The 17,856-nt window shown below is 39.8% G+C and overlaps 1 protein-coding gene across 6 annotated transcripts in view; it reads right to left on the reverse strand.

Annotated features, from left to right (window-relative positions):
* Positions 1-17,856, reverse strand: part of Fry (FRY microtubule binding protein) — a 348,931-nt gene that overhangs the window by 160,274 nt on the left and 170,801 nt on the right. For all 6 annotated transcript variants that reach the window (XM_048341548.1, XM_048341549.1, XM_048341547.1 and 3 more), the window contains exons 4-8: positions 15,840-15,979; positions 9,511-9,601; positions 9,223-9,302; positions 9,010-9,090; positions 1,337-1,505 (exon numbers count right to left, since the gene is read on the reverse strand). In XM_048341548.1, the coding sequence (XP_048197505.1) occupies positions 1,337-1,505; positions 9,010-9,090; positions 9,223-9,302; positions 9,511-9,601; positions 15,840-15,979 (561 nt within the window). The remainder of the gene's footprint in view (positions 1-1,336; positions 1,506-9,009; positions 9,091-9,222; positions 9,303-9,510; positions 9,602-15,839; positions 15,980-17,856) is intronic.

Raw genomic sequence — 17,856 nt, forward strand, 5'->3', positions numbered from 1 at the left:
GAAGTAGAGGTGTGACCCAAGAGGTAGTATGATTAAACTGGAGAAAGAACAAATGGCTAAGCAAGAACAAGGTGCTCTGAGTTCAAGTCCCAGTACTGGCACAAAATTAACCAAACCAAACCAAACCAAAACATGTTTCCTGGCTACAGTAAAAATAAAGGTAACTTCTTTATGAAAGTTCTCATGCCAGTGCATGTTGATATAGCCAACCCTATGCTATTGATTCTAAAAAGTAAATTTTTTTTTTCTGCCAGTCCTGGAACTTGAACTCAGGGCCTGAGCACTGTCCCTGGCTTCTTTTTTGCTCAAAGCTAGCACTCTGCCACTTGAGCCACAGTGCCACTTCTGGCCTTTTCTAAGTATGTGGTGCTGGGGAATCAAACCCAGAGCTTTATGTATACGAGGCAAGCACTCTTGCCACTAGGCCATATTCCTATCTCTAAAAGTAAAAGATTCTAATAAGTAAAAAGATATATATATATATGTATATATATCCCTATATATTTTAATATATTTTGAAGTGACATACATCCTGAAATTATACTTTATTAGTTATTCAAAGGGGTATGAATCTTAATTCATGTTACCCTTTCATCATTCTCCTCTCTCTCCCAACCCAAACCCTCTCCTCAATTCTAGTTTCATTGAATATGCACTGAATATCATGAATACATTCTCCCACTTCCTCTCTTCCTTCACTAGCCCTTTCCCTTTAACCTCCCCCACAGCTATACTTTATTTAAAATATGTATCAATAGATAAAAGAGAGAAAAACAAGTCAATAAATAAATTCTATTGTATGCCCTACTTCAAAGATGGCATGAAATTTATCTATGAAAATGAACCATAACTCTCTTATTTGGTTGTAAGTCACTTCAGGAACCATAGAGGAGAAGATACAATTTTTTTCTACATTGTCAAGTATTAAATGTTCCTTGGTTTTAAATCTCAAGTTAGAAATACTGTAAGAGAAAATTGCACCTAATACCTCTCTCCCACTGATGCAGCGTAGAGGCACAGCGCATGGCTATCTCACTGGTTTCCCTCTGTGATTAGGAAACCTATTGGTTGTTTTGGTCACCGGCACTGCCCTGCCTGATGACAGGCTTGGACTGCATAAACACTAAGCCCAGGGAAAAACACTAATGGAAAATTTGAAATATGGTTTATTCTGAATGTGTATTCCTTTCAAACAACTGTAATACACTCCAAGTCAAACTTTCCTATGTTGGGTACGAGATCGAGGTAACAAGATTACATTCCAGGTGTGCTATGTTGATAGAGGAATTACCCTTACCAAGTCACCACCCCTAAGCTCTCCTGTCCAGTGTATTACCTGCATAAACTGAAGAGAAGCCTCAAAGTCCTCCACTGGATACATCTTAATTCGAAAGAATTTCATTCCCATGATCAAGCTGATAATACTTTGCACCACATATGGATTCTGCTCTTTGTGTCGTAATTCTTTCAGCTCTGCCATAAATTTCTTCTTGACAGCAGGGAACCTAAGGAGAGAACAGAAGTGAATTAGCCATGGCAGGCAGGAGAGTCCATGTGATGGTGGCCTCCGGCATCTAGGAGTAACTGAGCTTGATGATGGGGGCTGGGAGGTAGGGAGCCCTTCAAATTTGGTTGAAATATAAAGATCATCATTTCCTAAAGATTCGATGTTTGGGGTTTGGCAGAATTCAATCATCTCTGCTCTGTTACTTGATTCACATTTCCCTTTGACTAGAGAGAAATTCCACCGTTACTTAAATCCACTCAGTTCAGCTCTTAAACTGAACAGACAAAAACTTGATGTCCTCACCTATAGCTATTTTCACCTAGAGCTATACCTGTAGACCCTGAAGGCCAGAACTATCCCCTGTGAGTATTTGAGCACTAGCACAAGGATCAACTATTTCACAATGATAGCAAATGATTTTTAGTTTCACATTCCAAATAAGTCACAAAATAGTCTAATAGCTATTCCCAGCGTTTCCTATTGTGGTTCTTTCATAATTTTAGGTTAAGGATGATGGAAAAACTTATTTTTATTTGAAGAAAAAAAATCTGATAATGGAAAAATTAAAATAATAGCTAAAAGATAAAAATAAAGCTGGGCATAGTGTTGCATGCCTGTAAGCCCAGCACTCAGGAGCAGAGTCAGGAGAATGCTGAGGTCAAGGGTAGACTGAGTTATATAAAAAAGCTCTGTCTCCAAACCCAGGGGGGAGAGTGCTTGCTTAGCATGTATAAGACAGTACACACACACACACACACACACACACACACACACACACACACACACAAACCCCTCTAAAAAAGAATGGTTGTCTGCTACATATATATGGGATTCTTATAATTTGATATGAGGAATGAAAAACAGACAACAGAGTCCCTGTTCTCAAAGAACTTCGAAAGCAAAAGAATAACCTTATAGATAAGACAAAGGGTACAGAAATTTAAAAACAGTGACAGAAGGGAATAAACCAAAGGACAAAAAGAAAGAAAAAAGGAGAAAGAATTGGAGAGGGGAAGGGGAATCACAGAAATGGTAGGAAAAAGGGTGAACCAATGCACAATTCAGCAGTGATACTCACTAGGCACTATGTTGGACAGTAACTTTATAACATGGTGGGGAGAGGTATTGAGGAGGAGAAAATGAGGGAGAAGGTAACACTGTTCAAAAGAAATGTACTCATTACCTGACTTTTTTAACTGAAACCCCTCTGTATATCAACTTTACAATAAAATTTAATTACAAAAAAGAAAGCAAGAGGATACATATTATCACTATAATGACAGTTTATTTAAGCATGAATCTGAAGGTGGGGAGGACAGAAAGTAGCTAAAAGTAAAGCAAATGCACATATAAAAATTCTCCAAATTGCTTCTGAGAGAGGGATGGTTTGACCGTTAGGTAAAGAAAACATTGCAAAACTTTGGTATTGCTTCTGCAGTATGTTACTTGGGAGGTTTACACATAACTGAAAGGGGTTAATGATCCTAATTTAGAAATCCATGATAACATAAAGTTAAAGGTGAACATGCCTCAAAGTAGAGACTCAAAGTAGGGTACACAATGAAGGCAGCAAACATGTTTCACAAAAGAAAGCATAAAGGGCTAGTTTTTACATGATGTTCTAACAGTTGATTTCTAACAGTACTGAAGCTTGAAGTCGGGACCTCATATTCTCTTTTAGCTTCTGTGTGTGTGTGTGTGTGTGTGTGTGTGTGTGTGTGTGTGTGTGTGCGCACGCACGCACGTGCTGCCCATGGACCTTGAACTCAGGGCTTAGGCACTGTCCCTAAGCTTTTTTGCTCAAGGCTAGCACTCTATGACTTGAACCACGGCTCCATTCACAATTTTTTGGTAGTTAACTGGAGATGAGTTTTATAGACTTTCCTGTCCAGGGTGGCTCTGAATTGTAATCCTCATATCTCAGCCTTCTTAGTAGCTAGGATTATAGGCACAAGCCACCAATGCCTGGTATTCTTAGCTTTTCTATTTGAAGCTGGCTCTTTACCACTTGAGCCACATCTCTACTTCCCATTTTATAGTGATTTGTTAACCTTTATGCTTTATAGATTTTTCTGTGTATTTTGCTATATATATTTTACAATTAAAAAAGATTTCATGGAGATGCAAGAGAGGGATTGGGAGAGAATGAGGGAAGGGAAGACACATACAAAAGGAAATGTACTCATTACCTGTCTCATGAAATTGTAATTCATTTGGTACATCACCTTTATAATAACAATATAATAATAATTACAAAAAAGATTTCAAGAAGGCAATGGAACAGAAAATAAATAGTCTAAAGAAAGTTTGAGAAATACTTTATGATTCAGGTATTCTATTAGTGGGTTGTTAATATAGTTAAAATTATTTCAATATTGGTTTGAAATAATTTCTAATTAGTAGTGGCAGCATTTTATGGAGTTCTACCAAACATCAACATAGCATTCTGAACTGGCCCATTCTGACATATCTTAAATATTGTTATAAAAGACAAAGTACTAGTTGTATATTTAGCTCATAAGTAAAAAGTAGCATGGAGATGAAGTGCAAAATTCTGAATTATTTTTTCAGATGAGGAAATTAGGGAGAATTAAAATATAAAAAAGACTAAAGATTAAAAAAGACAAAAACTCAGCTTGATGCCTGTGGCTTAAGCCTGTAATCTTAACTACTCAGGAGGTTGAGATCTGAGAATCACGGTTCAAAGCCAGACTGGGCAGAAAAACCTCTAATAAACTACTCAGAAAAACCTAGCACTGTGGCTCAAGTGGTAGAATGCTAGCCTTGAACACAAAGAGGTTCAGGGACAGTGCACAGGCCCTGAGTTCAAGCTCCAGGACCAGGGAAGGGAAGAAGACAAAAACTTGATCCGGTATCAGATAACAACAACTTGAGTAAAAATTTAAAAGTAGACTCACTGGGGTGCTGATGGCTCATGACTGCGAGCTACTCTTAGCTACCGAAGAGGCTGAGATCTGAGGTTCATGGTTTGAAATCAGCCTTGTGAAGGAAAGTATATGAGATTCATCTCCAATTATTCAGCAAAAAGTTGGAAGTGGGGCTGTGATTTAGTGGTACATTGCTAGTAATGGGCAAAAAAGTTCATGGACAGCACTCAGGTCCTGAGTTCAAGCCCCAGGACCTTCACCAACAAAACAAAGCAAAACAAAACCCAACAAAACAAAACAAAACTAGGGGACTCTGGACTCAAAATCCTAAACACCAGTGGTACCATTCTTCCCTCTGTCTTAGAGAAAATGATGATGGAGATGAGGTAGCACAGTAGCAAACAGCCAGCCACTATTTCCTGAGCCAGGCATAATTTACTTAACATATCATACCTCGATTTCCACAGGGCTCTGGAGAGCACTACTATAACATCTTTCCTTCATGACAGGGATTTTATAATCCAATAAGGCTATGCAACTGATAGGTGGTAGAGATAAGATTTGGAGGGGATGCCTGGCTCTAGAGTGTCTGTTCTTAATTTCCATGCTGTATATTCTATGTAACTGGTGATTCGCAAAGCTTGCTTCCCAGAGGTGCAGCACCTGGAAACTCAGTAGAAATGTATTTTATGGTTCCTACCCAGACCTACTAGTATGCCATACTTGTTCTAAAACAGTTGTATGTTGAAGTCTTCATTTCCAGTACCTTGCAATGTCACTGTATTTGGAGACAGGATCTAAGAAATGAGTAAGGTTAGCAAAGCTGTGTGTGTGTGTGTGTGTGTGTGTGTGTGTGTGTGTGTGTGTGTGTATACATGTGTAAATGCTGGGCCTTCCAGGGCCTAGGTGCTGTCTCGGAGTTTTTTTGCTCAAGGCTGACATTCTATCTCTTAAGTCACAGCTCCATTGCTGGCTTTTTTGGTGGTTAATTGGAGATAAGAGTCTTCCTTCCTAGGCTGGCTTTGAACTGCAATCCTTAGACCTCGGCACCTTGAATAGCTAGAACAACAGGTGTGAGCCAGTGGTACCTGGCAGTTAAGTATGTCCTTAGAATGGGCCCCTATAAGTGCTTGCAAAATCAAAACACAGGCACACACAGACATGAGAGCAGAGAACCGGAGGCAGAAGGTAGCCATGCATAAGCTAAGGGGAAACCACTTCAGTCAGTACATCCAATGTCATTTGCCATTTTCACTTTGTTACAGCATCCTTTGCAAACTACTACACGAGTAACCTCCTGAAGCCAACTGGGAACATACAGCTCGAAAGTGAGATGACCTCGGTGAGCAGCAATTACTCCCTGCAAGTGCTATTATCCAGTGGAAGACAGTAAATGGGGAAACTTCCTGACAAAAAGAGATGCCTGAAAACAGAATGAACTCCAGCATAGCAGAATTTACATATTTATTGAATTTATTGCTGATTGTCTGCCTCCTCTGGTTAGACATAAATCCCACAAGACCAGACACACAGGAGGTGAGCAAGAGCTAAGTGAGTGGGTTGACTGCCAGTGGCAGAGATATTTATGTAGAAGCTGCACACACTACAGGAATGCCACTGAAAAGCTGCCTGCAGAGGACACCTGACTAGGCTCATGCAAAGTCACTTTTAAAGCTAAACTCTGTATTCATTTTAATCATCTTCTTTCACTCTGTGTGTGCATGTGCGTGTGCACCTGTGCTATTGCACATGTCCTGGTACTGGGGCTTTAACTCAGGGCCTCTTGGCTTTGATTGCCTTTCTTGCTCATAGTTAAAACTTAAACCATGACTTCAGCCCAGAATTTTGATTGTTAATGGAAGATATTAAGAAGCATTATTGCTAGTAAGATTAAAAAGAGTGAATCTGCTGGGCGTTGGTGGTTCATGCCTGTAATCCTAGCTATTTAGAAGGCTGAAATCTGAGGATCATAGTTTGAAGCTATCCAGGGCAGGACTAGGTTTGTGAGACTTTTTATCTCCAATTAACCACCAGAAAGCCATAAGTGGAGATGTGGCTCAAGTGATAGCACTTAGGTCCTAAGTTCAAGTCCCGGGGCTAGTACCCCCCAAAAAAAGGAAAAAAAGGAAGAAAGAAGAAAGGAAGGTAGAAAGAAAGAAAGAAGTCTCAGTTATTAAAGTCATAATGAGAAGAACTTCATATTTTCTATGTATTATCATTAGGAGCTAGACACACAGCCTAAAATTAGAGAGTATTCAAATTTTATAAAAAAGAAAAAAATCACATTGTACCAAATAAGCATACATTCTTTCCTTCCTCTGAGAACAAAGGAAGGAGTACTTTTCTAAATTAACAGTTGTGTTTATGAGGAATGAGTAGTAATGAGATAATTCATGGTATGGCACTAATTTAAGATGGTTTCATCTGTCAAAATACAGGTTAACTCTAAATTGCCTGGGTGAGAACATAGCATGAGCTACTTGAATCTGTGGGACTGGCCAAGAACAGACTAGCCAAGCTAGTTGTATTTTGAAAAAGTCAATACTATGTGAATGTCACAGCAAAAAATACTGCCTTAGATACAGGAATTGAATAGCTCATTTGAGACTGGAAAGTACTGGAACTTTGTCCAAATGGAGACATTTCTTACATTCAATGACTGCAGAATCAGGAAAAATTGTGACATCATGAATATTAACACACACACACACACACACACACACACACACACACACACACACACACACACACACACACAAAGCAACTACTGTTGGCAAGAAAATACTGGCTCAGTGGATAAATCTAACCTAAGGTGGAAATTCTTGAAACCTTCTAATGTTAAACATTATCTCTGGGCTCATTTGTAATATGTAACTAAGGATGGTCATTTGACAGGATCTAGTATTGTCTTACGTAATGCATAAAAACTAAGAAAAACACAAAGACCATTTTTTTGGCATAATTAAACGTTCCAAATGGTAGAATAAGGAAATTACAGTAGGATAATTACAAAGGAAAAGGTTGAGATTTTCACAGCTTGACAAATCAGCAAATACATACATTAGTGCCTCCTTTCTCACATTTTTTTTAAAGAAGGAGGTAGACACATATAAATTAATTGTCGGGTAATTGCAACTTATCCAGTTAAATACCGACACATTTATTACTCAATTGCAATAGAAATCTTTCCCCAAAGCATTATTCCTTCCTTCCTTTGTGATTCATAAACCACAATGGTCATAATAGGCTAATAAAAGTACAATATAGTCTCATGCACAGTGGTCCAGATAACTCTGTTGGTGAGTTTTTATTTATGTTCTAGCCAGATTCATTCTACTGTGTTTCTGTCAGTCTTTGACCTTAATATTTGACACCATTGTCAGTACACTGCTCTCTAGAAATTCCTTCTGCACCTTCTAACACTGAAGTGTCATGTGTTTTCATTAGAGGGGGGAAAAGGTTGTTAAGATGAGCAAAGAACATGGGCAAAATTAAGAAAAATAATCAGGAGCTTTTTGAGTTTCTTGAAATTGAATCTATGTGTTAGCTAGGTAAGACTGATTAAGTAGGTATTTTAAATATGTGTGTGTGTGTGTGTGTGTGTGTGTGTGTGTGTGTGTGTGTTGGTAAGTTTGTTGCCATGTTACTAAGTTAGGAAATTTCCACTTCTTGAAGATACAAATCTCTTGGTGAGAACTGTATTTCATAGGATCCCGCATCTCTATTGCTGTGAGTTGGTGCTTGGCTTGAGTTCATAACATGTCTGTAGGTCATGTGGCTTAAAGTAGATATTCAGTAGCTTGTCCAATATGCCTCAGGGTTGGACAAAATGAAGACGGGTAAGTAGGGTGTGACCTCACTTTTGGAAGAAGTATATTATTGCTAATTGTCTCACATTAGTTTGTTCTAGCCTGCTAAGCAGCATTATGAGGCCAGTTAAATTTAGCAATGAGAATTTTCCCCCTGACTTGTTTCCATGACAGAGTCTGGGACATTTTTAGCTCAGTTGAATTAAGTAAGGTCTATAGTAAAGGGGACATTCTAGAATGGAATTTTCCCACTCACAGATGATAGATTGTAGCCATTTACTCATGGAATATAGAAAACAAAACTCCCAAATAAGGTTCTCTGGATGTTTGAGTAAGAATAAAAGAAGTCAGGGGCTGGGAATGTGGTTTAGCAGTAGAGCAATAGCGTAGCATGCATGAAGCCCTGTGCTCGATCCCTTAGTATTACATACACAGAAAAAGCTGGAAGTGGTGCTGTGGTAGAGTACTAGAGAGCAAAAAAAGCTCAGGGGCAGTGCCCAGGCCCTGAGTTCAAGTTCTAGGACTGGCAAAAAAAAAAAAGGAGGAGGAGGAGGAAGTGAGGGAGGAGGAGGAGGAGGAGAAAAGCAGTCAAGTTAATCCACAGCTTTCTCTGAAGCAGTAGTCTAAAATCTATACAATTGATAGAATCCTTTAATTAGTGCTAAAGAGAAACTTGGTACCTGTCTTGAAGAGTGTTTAGCTTGGTGGATGTGGTACTTATACATAAAGCAGCCCTGCTTCTTTGTGAACTCCCACCCCACTGCTCTCATATGTGAGAGTTCTCATGGTCAAGACGCTTACTTACTTAGCTTGTGCCAACACTCCGATGACTTCTGCATACAGGTCTGCCACAATGTGCATATTGCCAGTGTTGGGACCGAGGTACCTGAGGAAGGCACAATGAGACACGTTAGCAAGTCCTGTTCATCTGAAAACAAAAACAAAAAAACAGCAAAGCATGGATGTAGTTTAGGCCCCCAATTTATTCAACATTCTAAGGAAAAAAAAATCACCTTACCCTTCTTTATATTTAAAGTGCTTGAAGGCTAAGTTAATAACATCATTTATTAAACTGTCTATTACAGGATGAAGTGGAATCTAAAAAAAGAAAAAGAAAATGACTTTAAATTCAAAAGGGAATCAGAAAGCACATCATTACAATGTTCCGCCCTAACTATCCATGGACTGTAACAATCCATGAGTAAAATTCATATGACCCAGTATTTGGAACAAGATGATAAGTATAAGCTTTTAAAACTTGTTTCTAGATGAATAAATACTAACAAAGTAGCAATAAATGACTCACCTGTTTCAAAACTTCTATTAATACTAAAGAAAAGATAAAATCAATGGCGAGGTCCCGTCTTTCCATTAAATAATCTCGCTGTTGTTCATCGCTGTAAAATTTAAAATATCATATTAATTGGGGTGAAGAGATTTTCAGGGTGATGGAATACATCAAGAATATAGGGCATCAGTGGCTCACACCTGTAATCTTAGCTACTCAGGAAGGTAAGATCTCAGGATAGTGGATTGAAATGCCTGAGACTCTTGTCTCCAATTAAGCATCAAAAAGCCAGAAATGGAGCTGTGGCTCAAATGATAAAGAGCCAGCCTTGAGCAAAAAAGCTGATAGACAATACCAGGCTTTGATTTCAAGTTCTAGAACTGGGGGGTGGGGGGAGTGGATAGAAAATGGAGAAGAGGCAAGGAAGTCATTTGCACTCAATTGTCAAAGGACCATCACTTTGTACTTACAAAGCCCTGAATGTATTTGAACTTCAATGAAGAAGGCACCTCCCCCTGAGCAAAGGGTGGGGAAAGAGGCCTTGACTATGGTGTCTCTCAGCCTTGGCTTAGGACCGCTCTTCTTCCACCTACCAGAAATTTCTCCAGCTACAAAATGGGAGCAGCAGAGTACAGGTGGAGTGTTATTTACTCATAATGCTTGAGATTGAAAATGGTTTGGATTTCAGATTCCTTCAGATTTCAGCATAGACATAATGATATATGTTGGGGGACGGGTCGCAATCCTAACAAGAAGTTCATTTATACAGTGCATACCCTTCTTTATAGCTCCTGAAGGTGATCTCACAATATCTGTGTATGTGTGTGTGTGCACAACACACACACACACACACACACACACACACACGTATTGGGGCTTGAACTTTGAGCCTGAGCATTGTCCCTTAGCCTTTCCTTTTTCTCTGTCCCTCCCTCCCTCCCTCCCTCCCTCCCTCCCTCCCTTCCTCCCTCCTTCCTTCCCTCCCTCCCCCCTCCCTCCCTCCCTCCCTCCTTTCCTCTCTCTCTCCTTTCTTTTCTTCCTTCCTTTCTTTCTTTCTTTCTTCCTGTATCCCTTCCTTTCTTTCTGCCAGTCCTGGTACTTAAATTCAGGGCTTAGGCACTGTCCCTGAACTTTATTTGCTCAAAGCTAATGTTCTACCAATTGAGCCACAGCACCACTTCTGGCTTTTTCTGCTTATGTGGTACTGAGGAATTGAACTCAGGACTTTATGCATGCTAGGCAAGCATTCTACCAGGAAGCCACATTTCCAGCCCTTCCTTAGCTGTTTTGCTTAAGGCTGGCTCTTCACCACTGTACCACAGCTCTACTTCTAGCTTTTTGGTGTTTAATTGGAGACAAGAGTGTCATGAACTTCCTTGACTGAGCTGGCTTTGAACTGTGATCATCATATTTCAATCTCTTGAGTAGCTAGAATTACAGGTATGAGTCACTAGTGCTTAGTGGAGTACTTACATTTTGACTATGATTTGTATCGTGTGATCAGGTATGGAATTTTCTACCTGTGACATTGTGTGGATGTCCCCCAAAATTCAGATTTTGGATTTTTGGGTTAGGAATGCTGACCCTGTACTTACAAAAAGGTTAGAGATGATAAAGCATGTAAAGCTTTTAGCATAACCTCTTTAGTACATAATGGCTTAATACTTGTTGAAGAAGGATGACAAGACAAGCTTGTCAAGCAGATATTTTACAAACAATTTAACATGATTTTGAATTTTATACATTCTTGTCTTTAGAGGGAATGAGGAAAAGGCAAGGTGGTAATTTAAGTGATTAAAACTAAAACACAATGTCTAGAGGTGCTCTGTAATCTTGGATAGGCCAGATTAAGGAAGATGGATGAGGGATGGCTCTCAGGAGAAATGTATTTGTGGGGCAGGAGCTGCTCATTTAGGATCACCTCTGCAGTCATTCAAGACTCACTAGGGCCAGGTGCCAGGGGCTCACACCTATAACCTAGCTACTCAGGAGTCTGAGATGAAAGGATCCTAGTTCAAAGCCAGCATGTGCAGGAAAGTATGAGATTCTTCTCTCTAATTAACCAGCAAAAAGCTGGAAGTGGAGCCGTGGCTCAAGTGATAGAGTGCCTACTCTGAATGAAAAAGCTAAGAGATAGCATCTAGGCCTGGAGTTCAAGTCCCAGGACTGGCATTAAAAAAATATTAGAATAGGAAAGTATTCCTACTGGCCATGGAAACTGAAACCCCAGTACAGACTGGGTTGAGCAGGAGAATATTTACAAGTCTTGTGTCCATAGATCATGGGAGAAGGAAGCAGGAAGGTGAAAGTGAGAGTAGCAGAGATTGCAAAGACCCTTAGCAACATCCTTTGTGTGTCACATGACAATAGGGATCTTCAAATGTGGTCAGAGGACCCTTGGAGCAAGGAGCAATTCTTGTAATAAATAAATAAACTTAAAATTTTATTTAATTTAACAAGCCAAGTTGTGTTTTCAAATAAAAGTAAGACATATATTTTTCTAATAGTAAATTCAACTTCATTGCTGGTTTGAGTTCTGCCAGGAACCAGAGGCATTTGACAAATTTATTTGGCAGTCAAAATGTTGATATTATACTAATCTTAGAAATCCTCATCCCGTGTCTATCCCTTCCCTGTAACTATTTTCAGTGGCATTGCTTCCTCCCTAAAGCTCTTCTTTTAGCCACATCTTGACTATATCATGTTCTGTTCTCCAAACGCTTGTTCTTTTGGCCTTTTCCCAGATGCAAGTTTTTCTTTTCCCTTTCTTTTCTCTCTCTTTTTCCCTTCCTTCCTTCCTTCCTTCCTTCCTTCCTTCCTTCCTTCCTTCCTTCCTTCCTTCCTTCCTTCCTTCCTTCCTTCCTGCCTTCCTGCCTTCCTTCCTTCCTTCTTTCCTTTCTTTCTTTCTCTTTACCTTCCACCCTTTCTCTCCCTCTCCCCTCTCTCTTTCTCATTTTTGACAAGGTTTTACTATGTAATTCAGGCTCTAGACTTGTATTGGCTGCATAGTTCAGACTGGCTTTCAACTTGACATTCTCCACTGGCAGTCTCCCAAATGCTGTGAGTACAGGCATGTACCACCATGCAGAGCTTCTCAGACACACCTTTGCTTATTTTCAGCTTTTATTTTGGTGGTTAGTTGGACATAAGAGTCTTATGGACCTCTGTCTGAACTGGCTTCCAACCATGATCCTCACCCTCCTGAGTTGCTAGGATTACTGGTGTGAACCACTGGAGCCCGCCATTTTCTCATTTGAAAAATTCAAATGTAACTAATGCCACTGGATTGAACTTTACTGCCCTGATTCTGTAGGTATTTGACTTCAGTAGTTGCTCTCTCTCTCTCTCTCTCTCTCTCTCTCTCTCTCTCTCTCTCTCTCTCTCTCACACACACACACACACACACGAATAGCATAAGTAAAAGCCTACTTTCAATCCATCAAGAAATAAATGCAAGGTGAGCACTGGTGGCTCAGGCATGTAATCATAGCTACCAGGAGGCTGAGGTCTGAGGATTGTGGTTCGAAGCCAGCAGACCGTGAGACAATACAATAACCTACCAAAAAGCTGGAAAAGGAGCTATGGCTCAAGTGATAGAGTGCGAACCTTGAGCAGAAAAGCTGAGACATTGCCTAGGCTCTGAGTTCAAGCCCCAGGACTAGCATCAAAAAAAAAAAAAAAAAAAAAGGGGGCTGGGGATATGGCCTAGTGACAAGAGTGCTTGCCTCGTATACATGAGGCCCTGGGTTCAATTCCCCAGCACCACATATACAGAAAAACGGCCAGAGGCGGCGCTGTGGCTCAAGTGGCAGAGTGCTAGCCTTGAGCAAAAAGGAAGCCAGACACAGTGCTCAGGCCCTGAGTCCAAGGCCCAGGACTGGCCAAAAAAAAAAAAAAAAAAAAAAGAAAGAAAGAAAGAAAGAAAGAAAGAAAGAAAGAAAGAGAAATGCATATGAAAACTAGTTTCAGTAAGTAAATTATGATAAAACAGAGAAGCAACATAAAATGTAATTCAACTCACAAAAGCTGTTGCCCTGCCTACCCTGCGGGAAGCCACCAGCCATCATGGAAGGTGGGAAGCACCACCATGTGTTTACTGATCCTACAGTATGGACCATTTCCACACACAGAATGGACATTTTACCTTTAAATTTTTAGAAATTTCAGAAGGTTTCATGGATAAGAGACTGCTACTGCAGGTACAGGGTTTATTTGGGGAATGATTAAAAAGTTCTGGAGTTAGTGTGATGATTGTACAGTTGTGTGTGGAAATACAATGTAAACACTGAATGTAAACTTTTTTTTTTTGGCCAGTCCTGGGCCTTGAACTCTTGGCCTGGGCACTGTCCCTAAGCTCCTTTTGCTCAAGGCTTGCACTCTACCACTTGAGCCCTAGCACCACTTCCGGCTTTTTCTGTGATTAATTGGAGATAAGAGTGTCAGAGTGTCATGGACTTTCCTGCCCGAGCTGGCTTTAAACCTTGATCCTTAGATCTCAGCCTTAGCTTCCTGAGTACCTAGGATTACAGGTGTGAGCCACTAGCACCCCGACATGAATGTAAACTTTTTAAAAGTGCAAACTATTTTACTACACAAATTACATCTCATTAAAAACTTTCTTTCTTTTACTCCAATTTTACTCAGTATGAAAAAATCCATTATTAATCTCTTCATAATGATAAATAATGAATCGTGGATAAACTCCAGCATTGTGTAAGTCTATACTGCCAATTTGGATGTAAGATATGGTAAAATCACAGAACTTCAATTTCAAAGAAATTCTCCATTCATATGTTTATGGTCCTGGGCACTGAACTCTGCCTAGGCATACAGCTGAACTGAGATCCACCTATTTTAGGTTTCCCAAAATAGCTAGGAGGAGAGGGACACACCACTGAGCCCAGTAATAGTTGAGCAAGGGTAAGGAGGGCCCTGTGAACTTTCCTGGTGGAGCTGTCCTGGAACTGTGAACCTCATAACCTCAGTGCTCCAAGTAGCCTTGATTACATGTATGATTACTTGTAATTATTCAACATTCTTCTTCCATATTTTCTATAACTTTATGTTTCTATATATTTCTATGTATATTCTATACTTTTATAGCTTCTATTTTTTTTAAAAAGATGAGAACTGTTAAGAAAAATAAGAGGGATTAAACTACTCAGAAGAAATAGTTAATGTCTGCTCTTGAGGATTTAATTTCAGTTTTCTGGCTTCAAAAGCATTTAAAAATACATAATCAATTCCTGCAGAAAAACATGCTTTAAAAATAGCCTCTTGGTTCTTTAAAAAAAAATAAGTTCATTAAACTTCCTTCTATCTAATGGCATGCTGTAGTGAGTTGATTACATACATATGCAATTAAATGTATTTACCTAAAATGTGTGGGTGTGTGTGTGTGTGTGTGTGTGTGTGTGTGTGTGTGTGTGTGTTGGAGGGAGCAGACATTAATTTGACCATTTTAGAATCTCAAGTTTCATGGCTACTTGTGGACCAGGAAATTCTACCTTTGAGACTCACAAGAGAAGGGAGAAACATAGAGCAAGTACACAATTCTCACCTGGCTGGAGAAACAAGGGGTATGACTCTAACTTCTATGTTTTGTGCATTAGCAAAGGGCCAACAAGGTGGGAGCTGCCCTTGAACCCAGGATTCCTGCCAGCCTGAAGCCAGCACCTGCCTACAGTGCTACACTGAGCTTTCAAGGTTGTTTGCACCAGGACTAAACTATCTTAGCTTGTCACCAGGGGCATATGACAGACAGTCTTCTGTTTTTGGAGAAGACCACAGGGGAGATGGATGGCAGAGGAAAGAAGAGCAAAAGATGGTGATCTTTTAAACCCTGTACCCACTAATGTGAAACTAAGACTGGGTGTGAATTTCAAACCAGATGGGCCTAGGCATCCTGGGGAAAGTCAGGATGCATAGGTAAGATATAACTCTCAGGTTGATTTATTTTTCTTTTCTTTCTCTCCTTTCTTTCCTCTCTTTTTCCTTCATTTCTTCCTTCCTCTTTCTAGGTAGGTCTGTCTGTCCATCTCTCTCTTGCTTGCTTTCTTGCTTGCTTGTACATGGGCTTGAATTCAGGGGCCTAGTGCTCTTGCTTTATTTACTCAAGGCTGGTGATCTGCCAACTGAGCCATACCTCTACTCCTGCTTTTTGCTGGTAATTGAAGATAAGAGTCTCTTGGATTTGTCTACCTGGGTGGTCTTTAAACCAGGATCTTCAGATCTCAGCCTCCCTAGTAGCTAGTATTATAGAAGTGAGTCACCATTGCCTGGCTGATTTATGTTTCTTAATAACAATGATAACAACAAAATAAGAATCTTCTATGAAAGAAATGTACCTTTTTGATTTATTGCTGGTTCTTGGTCTGTATTCATGCGATTCATCCTCAATGCCATTCTGCCTTTTATACCAGTCAAATAATGTTCGCAGGATGGAAGGCAGGCAGTATTCAGACAGGGAGCTCATGGAGCTGATGACCTACAGGGAAAGATGCAGGACATTAAAGGGCTTGTTAATTACTAAGAAGTGTGTGTGTGTGTGTGTGTGTGTACACATGCACATGTGTGTGCTGGCTCAGGGTCTGGGTGTTCTCCCTTAGCTGTTTTGCTCAAGGCTGGCATTCTACCAGTTGAGTCACAGTTCCACTTTGGCATTTCGATAGTTAATTGGAGAGCAGTCTCATGAATTTCCCTGCCTGTGCATCAAACCTTGATCTTCAGAGCTCAGCCTCCTGAGTAGCTAGGATTACAAGTGTAGCATAGGCTTCTGGCTCTGAAAAAATTTCTATGTCACAAATCACCCAAAGCAACATTCACTACAAAATTTTCTTATTTATAACAGCTCTTTCATAATCTTGATTAGTGCACTCCCAGGAGTCCAAGTCTCTAAGAGCTGACAGACATTCTTCATACAGTAATAACTTTGTGGTTCAAGAAAGTTAATTACTTTGACTCCTTTTTATTATAGAAACCAAGATGTTAATTGCAATCAAGTTATTAGGGAACCCACAAAGAAATTATTTTCCCATACCATCTAACTTGCACCTTGAACAAGAAGTACCTTGTGTCTATTAGATTTTTTAAAATTCTTGTTGTACTAAAAATCTATTAATACAATTGTATTATATCATTTATGAAATAAAACAATGCATATCCTCCAAGCAAATAACCTATGTGATGATAACAACTATTGTTTTTTGTTGGTAAACGTTCATTTGAGGTATGCTGCAATGAGAGCCAAGACTAAAATGAGTGGGTCCCAGTGTGGACCTTCTCCTTTGAAAGACTTCCTTTTTTTTTTTCTTCAAATTTTTATTATCAAACTGATGTACAGAGAGGTTACAGTTTCATACGTTAGGCATTGGATACATTTCTTGTACTGTTTGTTACCTTGTCCCTCATACCCCACCCCTCCTCCCCCTTTCCCTTCCCCCCCTGAGGTGTTCAGTTCACTTACACCAAACAGTTTTGCAAGTATTGCTTTTGTAGTTGTTTGTCTTTTTTTACCCTGTGTCTCTCAATTTTGGTATTCCCTTTCAATTTCCTACTTCTAATACCAGTATACACGGTTTCCAATATACTCAGATAAGATTACAGAGATAGTGTAGGTACAACCACTGGAAGGTGATACAAGAACCTCATCAATAATAGAGGCTACAGTTACATATGGCATGTTTAAAGTAGTTACAACTGTGATATAACAATCGTTTCCATAACATGGAGTTCATTTCACTTAGCATTATCTTATGTGTTCATAAGGGTATAGCTATTGGGCTCTTGTGATGCTCTGCTATGACTTGCCTAAACCTGTACTAATTATTCCCAATAAGGGAGACCATAGAGTCCATGTTTCTTTGGGTCTGGCTCACTTCACTTAGTATAATTTTTTCCAACTCCTTCCATTTCCTTACAAATGGGGCAATGTCATTCTTTCTGATAGAGGCATAAAATTCCATTGTGTATATGTACCACATTTTCCTGATCCATTCGTCTACTGAGGGGCATCTGGGTTGGTTCCAGATTCTCGCTATGACAAATTGCGCTGCCATGAACCTTATATATCACCCTGCACCAAAATCAATTCCAAATGGATTAAAGACCTCGAAATCAAAACAGACACCCTGAAAACACTAAAGGAAGGAGTAGGAGAAACACTTGGGCTCCTTGGTGCAGGACGGAACTTCCTTAACAATGACCCAGAAAGGCTACAAATCAAAGAAAGGTTGGACAAATGGGACTGCATCAAACTGCAGAGCTTCTGCATGGCAAAGGACATAACTCGCAAGATAAACAGAAAGCCCACAGATTGGGAGAAGATCTTTACCGGCCATTCAATGGACAAAGGCCTCATCTCTA

Source organism: Perognathus longimembris, chromosome 3 (assembly GCF_023159225.1).
Source record: "Perognathus longimembris pacificus isolate PPM17 chromosome 3, ASM2315922v1, whole genome shotgun sequence".
Taxonomy (NCBI): domain Eukaryota; kingdom Metazoa; phylum Chordata; class Mammalia; order Rodentia; family Heteromyidae; genus Perognathus; species Perognathus longimembris.